The sequence below is a fragment of the Euprymna scolopes genome, chromosome 33 (genome assembly GCF_053919585.1).
Source record: "Euprymna scolopes isolate OS-2025 chromosome 33, ASM5391958v1, whole genome shotgun sequence".
NCBI classification, from domain to species: Eukaryota; Metazoa; Mollusca; class Cephalopoda; order Sepiida; family Sepiolidae; genus Euprymna; species Euprymna scolopes.
Window position 1 is genome coordinate 6,954,470 of NC_136514.1, and position 13,777 is coordinate 6,968,246.

The window sequence follows — 13,777 nt, forward strand, 5'->3', positions numbered from 1 at the left end:
AACACTACTTTTTTTTTGTTTTAAATTTGAATATATTATTTATTGACGTTTTCTCTTCAATTTGTGATATATAACACTTTGGTGAGTAAATTAATTATTTACTTTTTAATAGACATTTCAAAATGGGAGGCGGGAATTATTCGACTTCCTGTCTTTCCAAGCTTATAACTACTCGAAAAATGTAATTCAAGCCTAATTTTTTTTCAATTAAATGAGCAAGGACCAAGGTTTCATTAAAAAAAACAAAAAAAACAAAAGAAAAAACAAACAACGTGGTTAAAAAAAAATGTTTTAAACTTCGAACTTTACAGGTAAATTTCTAAAAAACACTACTTTTTTTGTTTTAAATTTGAATATATTATTTATTGACCTTTTCTCTTCAATTTGTGATATATAAACTTTGGTGAGTAAATTAATTATTTACTTTTTAATAGACACTTGAAAATGGGGGGGCATGAATTAAAAAAAAAACCTGTGTCTAAAATATTATATTCAATTTATTGGAAAGAGCATAAAATTTCACATTGACCCTGAAAATATCGTAAAAATAGAATCAATAGAAAAATTTTGATTGATTTTTAAAATTTAAAAATTGAAAAATATTGAGTTCGTAAAATTCATTACTGTTTTTAAAAAAAAAAATATTTCTATTACTTTTAAAACAACTTTAATAATCCACAAAGAAAATAAACAACTCACTTTTAAAAGAGAAATGACGAGTTTTTTTATATTTTATGCGCAGTTTCGTGTTAGGGGTGTCAAAAATTCCTACAAAATTCTGATACACCTACACTTGCATTTGAGAAGTTTAAGCAGACCGGCTCAAACTATAAAATCAACTGTACATTCTTTGATAAGACAGGGGCACGTTTGAAATGAATATTTCTTTTTAGAGCACAGTTGAACCATGAAACTACACTTTTCCATTTTAAACTTTAAATCAAGTCATTATTTAAATATAATCAACAATAGATTCTTTACAGTGCAATATAGACTACAATGTAGTGTGGACTACAGGGAAGCATGTAAAACTCCTTTCCGGTACACTGCAGGGGTGGAGGTGCCCAACTATAACAGGCAATCAGTTGGTTTGATTGAAAAAATGGATGGTTTCACTGATTTCGATGACAATAAAAGTATGGGATGGTGGAACATTTGTTAATCCTCATTCAATCCCGGACAACGTTGGGCTTCCCTGCTGGTGATGCACTAGGTTTATCAGAATTTTTGTAGGATTTTTTGACAACCCTAACACGAAACTGCGAATAAAATATAAAAAAACTCGTAATTTCTCTTTTAAAAGTGGGTTGTTTATTTTCTTTATGGATTATACTTCCAAAATAAACTATTAAAGTTGTTTTAAAAGTAATAGAAATATATATATATATATATATATATATATATATATATATATATATATATATATATATATATATATGTGTATGTATATTTTAAAAACAGTAATGAAATTAATTGAATTTTACGAGCTCAGTATTTTTCAATTTTTAAACTTTAATACAATCTATCCAAATTTTTCTATTGATTCAATTTTTACAGGGTCAATGTGAAATTTTATGCTTTTTCCAATAAACCGAATATAATATTTTAGACAAACGTTTTTTTTTAATTCACCTCCCCCCATTTTCAAGTGTCTATTAAAAAGTAAATAATTAAAGTTTTATATATCACAAATTGAAGCTAAAAGATCAATAAATAATATATTCAAATTTAAAACAAAAAAGTAGTGTTTTTTAGAAATTTACCTGTAAAGTCCGAAGTTTAAAACCTTTTAAAAAAAAAAACGTTTTTTTTTTTTTTTTTTTAATGAAACCTTGGTCCTTGCTCCTTTAATTGAAAAAAAAATTAGGGCTTGAATTACATTTTTCGAGTAGTTATAAGCTTGGAAAGACGGGATGGAATTATTCAATATTTTTCACGAAATTTCTGACACACCTAATGATACACAAGGCACAAAGGAGTTGTATCTAAAACATTCATTACTAGGATAGCAATAAAAAATATAAATAAAATTTCTCAGATGTATCAAACTGAATTTTATTTATCAAAATAGATTCTTCTGACAGTGTCCAACTTAAGCCTCGCCTTCTCTGCCAGGTGTTCTTTACTGCAACATCAGAACAAGTGTACGAGTCTACCGACTGAAAGAAATATTTTAATCTTAGTTGATAAAAAAAATCTAAGAGAAATAGAGTCACAAAAGAAAGCAGACATACCTGGTTTAGTGTATATATATATATATATATATATATATATATATATATATATATATATATATATATATTTTTTTTTTGAGATTTGTATAGAAGTCTGTGATTATAGGCAATATATTTTTTTTTAATTCAATTTTTTATGGTCTAAGTAATATTTCTTACCTGAGTTGTTTAAATGGAGAATTACAAACATATTTCAAATATTTATTTCGATATTCAATATCTATAAAAACGGTTATACTTTCCCAAGAAATTTCAGAATAAATGATTTTTGCTGAAATCCATTCCAAAATTATTCTAAAAAATAAAAAGTGATGTTTAGTCAATTTTTCTCATCTTGATGAAATCAAGTTACATTCTGGGTAAATATTTAGCAAAATCATAACTTTGTTGTGTCGATGACAAGGAATTGCACGCAAAAATTCATAGAATTTTTTTCGTTTCGGTAACAATGACTTCATCTCCTGTGCAAAGAATTTGTTCTCCAAGAAGATCGCGTGTTTCAAAGTAAACTCCAAAATTGACCTGAAAAAACAAAAAACGGTTTTAAATATCGAAAGAATATATATATATATATATATATATATATATATAACATACTTTCTGCTAATTGTGCCAACTAAAACAAAGTGCTCTTTATATGCATGTTTGCTAAAAAAGCAGTTTTAGCTAGTTGGCACAATTACCCAAAAGTATGGTGTATATATATATATATATATATATATATGTATATATATATATATATAATATTTTAGTGAAAATCAAGACGACAAACTATAAAATGAGAACATCATATTGCGCATTTTCTTATATGTTACAATTGTTTCATAACCATTTGGACACTTTTAAATATTATATAATTTACAAATATTCCAAAATAGCTACTCTTCAGGCAGCAAAGTTCAGACACTGGTTATACATACATGAATGCACTTATAATCTCTATTTTTAGGAGATCAAGCAGTTGGACCTACCTCTCCATCACTCATATATTTACTTTTTATTTTGTTTGAGAGCTTTCGAACTTAGTAATCAACCCAATTTTATATTTTTTCTTTTCAAATATTTCAAGCAATTTTAATATTAATTTAATCTTTTGTATGTTTTTTATTTTAAGAATTATTTTTCTTCTCCAATTTATTTAATTGATTTATTTCCCAAATACTAATCTACACCTTCAAATTCTAGTTGCTATTTAGATGTTCCACTATTTCTTCTTCAATCTACCATAGTTTCGTATAAACTTTGTTTACATATTACGATCTACTAATTAATTTTGCTCAACATGCTCTTAAGAAGGAACTGTAATTAAAAGGATAATTTAAATAGTATTAATTAAAATTTATCTTCATCCCATACTGGTTATGTCAATAATTTAAATCTATCTTTTCAATTCTTATCATTATCTATTTTATTAAAAATTCTTTTTATCTTTCCTCTCTTCGTAATATCTTTATGTTTTAAGAGAGATAACTCTATTTTGTCAATTTTTATCAATTTATCGAAATTCCTTGGATTCATATTTTAATATTTTGACTTTAGTAGTTATTAATCACCTTTAATTTTAAACTTGTAGTTCTAACATTATCTTCTTTATAAAAATCTCTATTTAAATTCTCAGTTTTCTTCAACTTTATATTTTGATAAAATTTATTTTAATCCATCTTAATCTGTTTGTCTCCATATCTTGAAGTTATTTAATCTTAGATTTTTTTTTCATTCTTGCGTTATTGAAATTACTCGGGTGTTATTTTATTACCCATAACAATTATTGAAATTAAAATCATTTCTATTTCTCAAATTTAAGTTATAATTATTTTAGTTGCTATTTGTTACGTTGATGACATCCACCAATTGTCAACAGAAAAGGCCCAATTCTTCTCCATAACAATGCCCGATCACACGTTGCTAAACCGATCCTACGAAAGTTGAACGAATTGGGCTACAAAACTGTCTCATCCACGATACTCTCCAGACCTTTCACCTACCGACTACAACTTTTTCAAGAATTTCGACAACTTTCTGTGTGAGAAATGCTTCAAAAACCTAAGTGATATCAAAAACGCCTTCAGCAATTTCATCGCCACCAGAATGCAAGATTTTTACGTTATTGCTACAACTACACTTATTTTGCATTTTGTGTTGATTCTGGTGGCGCTTATTTTGACCAATAAATTTTTGTTTGAGTCGAGATATGTTCATCTGAATTTAAAAGTTAAAAACTGCAAGAACTTTCTTGTCAACCTGATAGTTTTACTTCTATAATATAAGCGACCTACTTACCAGCATATAACAAAACTTTGTACATGACTTCGGTATTAAGAAAAAAAAAAAAGAAGAAAAATTAAAACATGCATTCAACTTCATAAATGCACCAGACATTTTGAATTCTAAGTTATGGTTCGTTTGTAAAAAAAAAAAAATAAAAAAAATAAAATAAAAAAAATTTTCATCTGTGGATCAGTGGTTCCCAACATTTTTCATTTTTTATATGGATGTACACTATTGAACTCTTCAAATTTTTGCATCAGGATATAAAACCGTCTTTGAAATCTAGTGGCTGAGAACCTTTTCGCCTCTTTACTTCCTCTTTGTCATAGAAGAGATGTTGTGAGTCTGTCGTTATTTTTATGGTAAGTGCTCGACTGGGCTTCAATCTATGGTCCCTCCTTGTAAAACGTGCTCGCGTAGTTACAAACACCACCAACAACTTCCTTCACTCTCTATCTGTTGTTATTTTTTTAAAACAAAACAGAAACTCCATGATCAGGGTTTTTTTTGTCTTAGAACAGTCAGTCTGTGGAACACAATTTCATGTGTCTGCTTCCTGGCTGACTATAACATGATCATCATTTTCAAATCGAATGTGAATAAATTCCTCTTAAATAACCAAGCCGTACGCAAATTCCACCATTACTGATCATGTTGTTTCTCCCATTTACCTAACATTTAACCCTTATCCTAGAGTTGCTGCCAGGCCTTGATAAGTGGTGATTACACAAACATAAAAAAGAAAGAAAGAAAGAAACAAAAAAAAAAACACCAATCACAAAAATGAATGCTTAATAACGCTTGCCTATGTTTATCATCAAAGGGAGGTGACAGTGGTCAAGTGGTTAACGATACAGACTGACGACCTGGGCATCTCAAGTTCGGATCCAGTTCGTTCCACAAAAATCACTTTCACTTAGGATGCTAGTAGCAATGGGATGATTCGAACATTTTTCCTGATTCCAATACAATTACTGATTCCGTACTAAATTCCCGATTCTGACACAATTATTGCTTCCGATTTCGATTCTTTATAAATCTCTGTTTAACTATAGAGTTGTTATTTTTCTCGATTTCCATAAAAAAAAAACATGTTAAATAAGCAGATGTTTTCTCAGACGTAAAAACACACTTATAGGTTTTAGTTTTATTTTAGCTTAAAATCAATAAATATTCATTATTTTACTATTACTACCAGCAGTGAGAGATTTTGTTTTAAACAAAATCACATAAAAAAAAAATTAAAAGAATCGTTTTTGGCATTGGAAATAGATAAATTTTTCTAATTTCAATATCGATTCTGATACCCCTAAAAGTTCCAATTATTCTAATTCCCGATTCTGATTAATTTTCCCAACACTAGATGTTAGCAACCTTCTTGTAGTCCCTCCTACATATACCCGATGACTGTCTAGAAAAAATTATGACAAAAAATTTTGGGGAAAATCAATGCAAACTGATAGTTTTACTTCCTTCACTCTCTATCTGTTTAATCTTTAGATTAATACGATATGATTAGAATTATCATAAAAAATATGACATGATTAGGACTATCATAAAAAATGCGACATGATTGGAATTATCATAAAAAGTACATGATTAGAATTATCATAAAAAGTACATGATTAGGATTATCATAAAAAATATGACATGATTGGAATTATCATAAAAAATGCGACATGATTTGAATTATCATAAAAAGTACATGATTGGAATTATCATAAAAAATGCGACATGATTGGAATTATCATAAAAAGTACATGATTAGGATTATCATAAAAAATGCGACATGATTGGAATTATCATAAAAAGTACATGATTAGGATTATCATAAAAAATGCGACATGATTGGAATTATCATAAAAAGTACATGATTAGGATTATCATAAAAAATGCGACATGATTGGAATTATCATAAAAAGTACATGATTAGGATTATCATAAAAAATGCGACATGATTGGAATTATCATAAAAAGTACATGATTAGGATTATCATAAAAAATGCGACATGATTGGAATTATCATAAAAAGTACATGATTAGGATTATCATAAAAAATGCGACATGATTTGAATTATCATAAAAAGTACATGATTGGAATTATCATAAAAAATGCGACATGATTGGAATTATCATAAAAAGTACATGATTAGGATTATCATAAAAAATATGACATGATTGGAATTATCATAAAAAATGCGACATGATTTGAATTATCATAAAAAGTACATGATTGGAATTATCATAAAAAATGCGACATGATTGGAATTATCATAAAAAGTACATGATTAGGATTATCATAAAAAATGTGACATGATTGGAATTATCATAAAAAGTACATGATTAGGATTATCATAAAAAATGCGACATGATTGGAATTATCATAAAAAGTACATGATTAGGATTATCATAAAAAATGCGACATGATTGGAATTATCATAAAAAGTACATGATTAGGATTATCATAAAAAATGCGACATGATTGGAATTATCATAAAAAGTACATGATTAGGACTATCATAAAATTTCAAAATATCTAACAATATAAACAAACGATTTATTATACATTTTATTTTATTCTTTGTTTAAATATATTTAAGCATCAGTATCATGTAAATACAAGGTGGAACGATAAAATTGTCGCCCTAGAAAAAAACATGATTCCATTTCCGTTTGATGAAAACCGATTTTCTTTTTTTGTTGCAGACCATCTGCTAGTTGGCCAGTTGTGTACAAATCCCAAGAGTGATACAAGCCTTATATCCTGTCTGAAAGTGACACAATGTTCAATGAGTGAGATCAGAAATGCACCGCTATACAACTCATGTTCTCTACCGATTCAAGTTATGACAACAGGACCATTGCCAGCACCCTCAAAATGCATTGCTGGATTGCCACGAATAACAGGGACGTGCTCAGGGTGATAAAAACAAGGTTTCCGGCCACAGTTATGGTCTTTTATGTGGTTTCAAATGAGAGACATATCATGCCACCTCACATTTTCGAAGTCGGCTTGAAAGTCAACACCAAAGTGTAACTGGATGTGCTGGAGAGTGTGATGATCCCCTGGTGCAATCTGGTGGCAGACCATGGGTGTGGCAGCCCACAAGTACAAAGGGACCCAGGCTTGATTTCAGAAAGAGTACTACAACTTTGTACTGTTCTCTATTACTGGGCACCCCTCCTTCCCTAACTTGAACCCGCTCGACTATTTCGTTTGATCATACATCGAGAACATCACCAACATGACCTCCCACAACACCAAAGCCAGCCTGATCGCCACCATCTGCTGAGCATTTGCCAATCTCTTGCCAGCGCTTGTAGAAAAAGCATGCTCCCAGTTCTCGACAGTGATTGAGGCTGAATGCGACTACATTGTGTAGATATCAGTACCTAATCAAGTTACCTGAATTGATTTTTTTTCAATAAAACTTTTAAAATAAAGTCATAGTGGTGTTTTCTTTAGGACGACAATTTTATCGTTCCATCCTTAATACTGTGTGAGTATTTATTTACGGAAATCAATATCATGTAATTATTTATGGAAATCAATATCATGTATTTATTTACGGAAATCAATATCATGTAAGTAATTATATAAAATTATTAATACAAACAACTCTGGTTTATAACGATTTGAACAGTGTTTTTCACTTCGAACAAATTGTAACTTCCACATGTAACCTCTTTGTGGCTCACTGATGTGCCGTGGCACAATGGTTGGGAACCACTTATGTTCACAGTAAGTGTGCGCCTACAAAACTTTGCATTACACGATAACTTCACAGTTCATTCGCTTAGTCATGGTAATAATTTAACTTTTGTGTTACATGGTTCCCCCTTGCCAAACTTTCACAAAAGACACTCGACTAGCTACAACCATTATAAACGATTCCCCCCACTCTCTATGTGTGTCTAAATCTTAACATAGATTCCATGAACAAAGTTTCTTTCCCAGAACTGTCCACCTGTGGAACCACTGTTTTGCTGGCCTGCTTCCCAGTTGAATACAACATGGTAATCTTCAAATCCAATGTAAACAAGTTCTTGTTGAGGTGTTCCCATAAAGGATCAAATTCTACCCAATTTACACCAGTAATGATACAACACTACAACCTTACATTCATTAACCCTTATCCTCGAGTGATATTCGGGCCTTGATAAGTGGTGATTCCTAAGTAAAAAAGAAAATAATGATGTTGATGGTGAACACTTGTGTAAAATGGAGAGTGCTCAATTGTTGTATTATTACCTTATTTCCAAACCAAGAGAAAAGTGTGGCCAACGGTTCTGCGGTTCGCTCTGCTGTTTTCTGATTTATACAAATCATCTGGCAGCGATTCGATTCTTTGCCATTCTGTAAAAATAATATAATCACGTATAAAAGTTGTTTTTTTAAAAAACTAGATAGACATAGAGAGGACCTACCTCAGAAACGGGTGAGAATCTGTCTCAGCAGCAGGCTGAAAGACAGAAAATAATGATGTTGATTTCTCAGCAGTAGGCTGAAAGACAAGAAAAGAAAAAAAGAAAAAAAGAGGCCAAGATGGCGGCTGTTGTCTTTTAAAGCCTCCGGTCACGCGTAGATCTCGAGCAGTCTCGTGTGGTATATGCAAATTAGGTATGCCCGAAACATTATAAAACGCGAGTCGCTGGGAGAAGTGGGAGAAGCGTTTAAGACATTTGAATAGAGAATGTCGACGTGTATCTCGTGTTGTGAACAATGAACTCTACTCGACTCAACTTGTGACTAGCGAACCTCTGCTTGACGTTTTAGCCAAAAAGTTTTATTGCTTTGGGTTAGACAAAGACTTCTGATACAGCGGCGAACTTTAAATGAAAATAAAACACAGGAAAATTTTTTTTTATACAAATATGTAATTTATTCTAAGCATTTATTTTGGACATATTGCTCCTGCAGCTTTTTTTTTTTTACAAGGTGGTCACCGCTTATCAAGGCCCGGAAGCCACTTATGGATAAGGGTTATTGTAAGTACAGTACGTTAGTGTGGATATTTTAGAGTGTCTACTTAAGGGGGCGGCTCATCAGGAATTTGTTTACGTTGGACTTGAAGATATAAGCAATTGCATCATCTTTACAGATGCTAGCTATCTCAATGTTCATCACCACCCTGACCGCACTTGCAGGGTGAGTCATAAATGACACTTAAACCACGTCTGTGGGCTTGAAAGTGACTTTTTAGGCCAGCAGTTGACTTGCACAGTCTGCCAGATATGTAGCAAACAAAGTTGAAACTTTTTTACTTCTTCCACTTTTCTGCTCCTTCTGTGCACAGCATGTTTTTTTTTTGTTGTGGTTTTGTGTATATATAGTGTAATCTAGAGATCGAATTTTCCAAACTTTATGCATTAAATTAAACTGCATTTCGGCAATAACAAGTCGAATGTTGGCTTCCAAGTGGTCTATTGTGTTTGGTTTATCAGCATAGGCATGAGACTTTACATACACCTAAAGAAAATAATCTAATGCGGCTAAATCGCATGAACAGGGTGGCCAATTGACAGGTCCATTTCGTGAAATTATTTGTTCATCAAATGTTTTTATCAGTAAATTAATCGTATTGTGTGCTGTGTGGCCTTGTGGTGACCTAGCACGCAATATTCCTACTGTTGGTTACTGTCAAGATACTTTGTGTAATAACGGTGTGAAAAGTTACAGCAATACATGCCCACGGTTGGCATGTGTCTGCTGTAGAGAAGCACTGGCACTGGAACCTGTTCAGTGCAATAAATAGCAAGGAAATAAGAAGATAAATGCAAATTTAGGTGCTATTGGAGTTTGATGTGTCAACAAAAAAATGTTTTTCCCGTGGCAAAGAGGTTATCTCGTTCATTTGAGTTTGTTGTGAGTTGGGAAGAAGAAGAAAAATAAAAATATGACAAGTGCTTGGGTGAAAAAGTGAGCGAGTTGTGGAATAGAAAAACCACTTGTGCTGGCAAAGTACAATGTTGAGTGTTAAGAAGAATTCCGACCTTTTCGTTTCTTTGCTTTCACTTTGGCGGCAATATGATGACGATGATGATGAGGAAGATTTTATAAGATAAAAGATGAAGGGATAAAACTTGAGGACTCAAAAATGCTTCGTGCTATTACTTGAGGTAACATCACTTTGAGCAGATGCCAGTATAGGTTAGCAATAGTGAGGAGATCTTATTTGTGCTGTGAATATAAAATGTGATTTTGAATATTTAGTCAGGGTTTACGTTCAGGGAAAATATCCTTATGCCACTGCCAGGTTGTCCTGACAAACTTCTACACAGAAAAACCTTAGACACTCGAGGATAGTGTCTAGTAGGCATTCAAGTTCTCTCCAATAGGCATTCAAGTGTGTGCGTATGTATGAGTTGAGAAATGCTCCCCCCATTGCCCGGCTGGAGTCAAGTAGATTTTAATTTTATCGGGGATTTTGGCTCAACTGTTTATTAGAAGGAAAAATCTAGTCTTATAAAGGGTCAAGGTGGATCCAAAAGGGTCATTTGAAATGAGTTCAGATTGGTTAAAAATATTATTCCTTTTATTAATTCGGACGAGTGTATGTGCAGAAACGATTTTAATAATTTTCATTTTAGACACCGAAGTGTGAACTTTTCTAGCTACAGATAATCAATACAAATTTCACATTTTTTTTTTTACTTACAACAAATTCAGTTGAACCAATCTTTATCGATTTCCATGATCGTTCCTCAAATGAATCGCCTCCACTGATAATGAAATTGCTCCGAAAGCGATTCGAAAACTCTTCAAAATCTGTAAAAGAAATCATTGAAATTTTATTAATTTTTTATGTTTTTTTTATTAAGACCATCAGCTTTTAAATACTGGACAAAAAATTTGGATGTACATAGAAAAATATGGAAAACATAAAACATTACAAGTAAATAAGTATTAAGTGCTAACTAAAGCATAAACAGAGTTTTGTAAATGAAAAATGAAGTAAAACAAAACTCAATAAGAAAACATTTTTATACAAAGGTGTATGAATATAAAAGTTACGTTCAATCACGAAAATGTTCATTTATGCAAACTTGTGTTTGGGTAACAAAAATTGAGTTAGACAAAGTCAAAATATTCATAGTGTGAATATATGCATGGGTAAGAAATATGTGTATAAATATGCGGTCGCGTGGCATTGTGTATGTGTGTTGGTTTACCTTGTTCTTATTAGTACGTGTATAGATATGCACAAATTGATGAAGGCTGGTACATAAGTTATTGAATCCTTTTCTTTTACGACTGGCTTACCTTGGCCCAAAGCGCAAGAGAGAGCCGTTGAGCGGATGGTTTGAAGCCCTTCTACACAACCAGCTGGTGAAGTCTTTTCTTTAATTTTTCCTCTTTGTTTTATAGGATTTTCTAAGTTCGCACTGGCTTACCGTTTGCACATAGACGTGTTACTTTTGAGGCTTGAAACGATTTTCATTGGTTGAAAAATATTTTGAGTTCACACATCCCTGTAAAAACTTGCTTGCTTTAGGAAGTGATGAAGAGAGCGTATCAAAATAAACCAGAGAAAGAAAGAGGGTAACTAATTCGAGCCATTTGCTTTTAATGATTAAGGCACTGCAAGTCACTCAGACATGTGTGTGCAATGTGGTCATGTGTGGTAGGGAAATCTGACGAGTGAGGGTTGAAGAGATGCGTTGCATGGAAAGAAATTATATGAGAATGATATGGTAGCTGTTTAATGTGAATTTAAAGACAGGCTTAGATCTGATAAGCTCAGAGGAAGATTAAATCTGAGTAGTATAGAAAGATGTGTGCAGATTTTAATAGTATGGCCACGTTTAAAGAATCGGTTAAAAGTTCTTGGGCTAGTAGATGTAAAAAAAAAAAAAAAAAAAAAAATTAAGTAGCATATTCAGTTCTCAGGGGAATGCCAAGGAAAACATGAGAGGAAGTGATAAAGATGGGTTTGATAGAAAGAGGGATAAATAAAGACCTAGTTAGAAATAGATTAGTTTGAAAATCAATTTTCACAAACCGTCTAACACATGCCAGCATGTAAAATAGACGCTAAACCGAATAAGACAATGACATTGTTTCAATCGTTAGTTTCATCATTGCTTGTAAGGTCACAATATCAATCAAATCTATGGGCACAGAGGTGCGTGGGAGAAAAAGCGATTCAAAGTGAAATTAATTATGGACTTTCTTACGATTTCTAAAAAAAAAAAAAAAACCCAAAAAACAAAACTCCCTCACCCTTACAAAAATTGCAGAAGATATACGATAAAAATTAAAACAGAAAATCTTTCTTCAATTTATATTCCTCAAATTTGATAAAAATTGAAATAATTTTAATTTATGGGCAGGGTGGAGGTAAGTAGAAAAAATAAATTTTAGTAAGAAAAAATGTTTTCCAGATAAAAAAATTAACAAATATTTCAAGAAAATTACTATAAAAAACAAAAACAAAATCGAATAAAACACCGATTCTAAAAAGAATTTTTAATTAGGTGCCGGCAAAAATAGTCTTTCTGTCACTCATATCTTTCGTATCTTGAAATATTTTCGTAAGTAGAGACAAAAAAAAAAGTGACCATTTGGGACTTCTAGGTGCTGTATATGCTCTCTGCTTATCTTGGCATTGTTTCCAGTCGTCCTAAACTGCTACTGGTATTTGACAACGCCGACCCAGGAGAGGTGTGGTTGGAGATTGCGAAACTCTTGCCACTGTTACATAATTATGGACAAGATCTCATTTCGATTTATTAAACTTTCTTTTAACACATTCTTAACGATGCAACCCTGGTCCTATCGAAAGTTCAGCAGCAGCAACAATTAACAGAAAACAACAAAAACAGTCAATTATGTAAAATACTTAATTCTGATTGGTTAAAAGCTCGAAGTAACCAATCAATCCAAAAAAAAAAAAAAAAACAAAAAAAAAACAATCGTCCTGGGAGCCAGCTGATCAATACTTAAAAGAAAACCCAAAGTTCTCAAGCAGCTTACCGAAGAGAAGAGAATACCGGAGACAACATTTTGACATCACCAACTTGGCAGATGACAAATCTGTACCAAGTTTAGGATCAACAAAGCCGTGAAACACATCTGAATAACCGCCTCTTCAAACGTAAGTTGAATAATATTTCCACATCAAATAGACGACAAAGCTGTTAAGTTGACTTGCTTGAATATTTTCAACTCTCAGCTCTTATTCTTCGACATTGTTAACACCTTCACCATAAAAGAATAACACATATTGACATATGTTACCGACAAAAAAATTGTTTATACTAAGTTGTCTCCC

General features: G+C 31.7%; 1 protein-coding gene across 2 annotated transcripts in view; it reads right to left on the bottom strand.

The window, feature by feature from the left end:
* Positions 1-2,030: 2,030 nt before the first annotated feature.
* LOC145258135 (molybdenum cofactor sulfurase-like) overlaps positions 2,031-13,777 on the bottom strand; it is a 1,297,067-nt gene continuing 1,285,320 nt past the window's right edge. For both annotated transcript variants that reach the window (XM_080115880.1, XM_080115879.1), the window contains 3 exons: positions 11,162-11,271; positions 8,755-8,859; positions 2,031-2,756 (listed from right to left, as the gene is read on the bottom strand). In XM_080115880.1, coding sequence (XP_079972006.1) covers positions 2,655-2,756; positions 8,755-8,859; positions 11,162-11,271 — 317 coding nt within the window. In that variant the 3' untranslated portion in view covers positions 2,031-2,654. The remainder of the gene's footprint in view (positions 2,757-8,754; positions 8,860-11,161; positions 11,272-13,777) is intronic.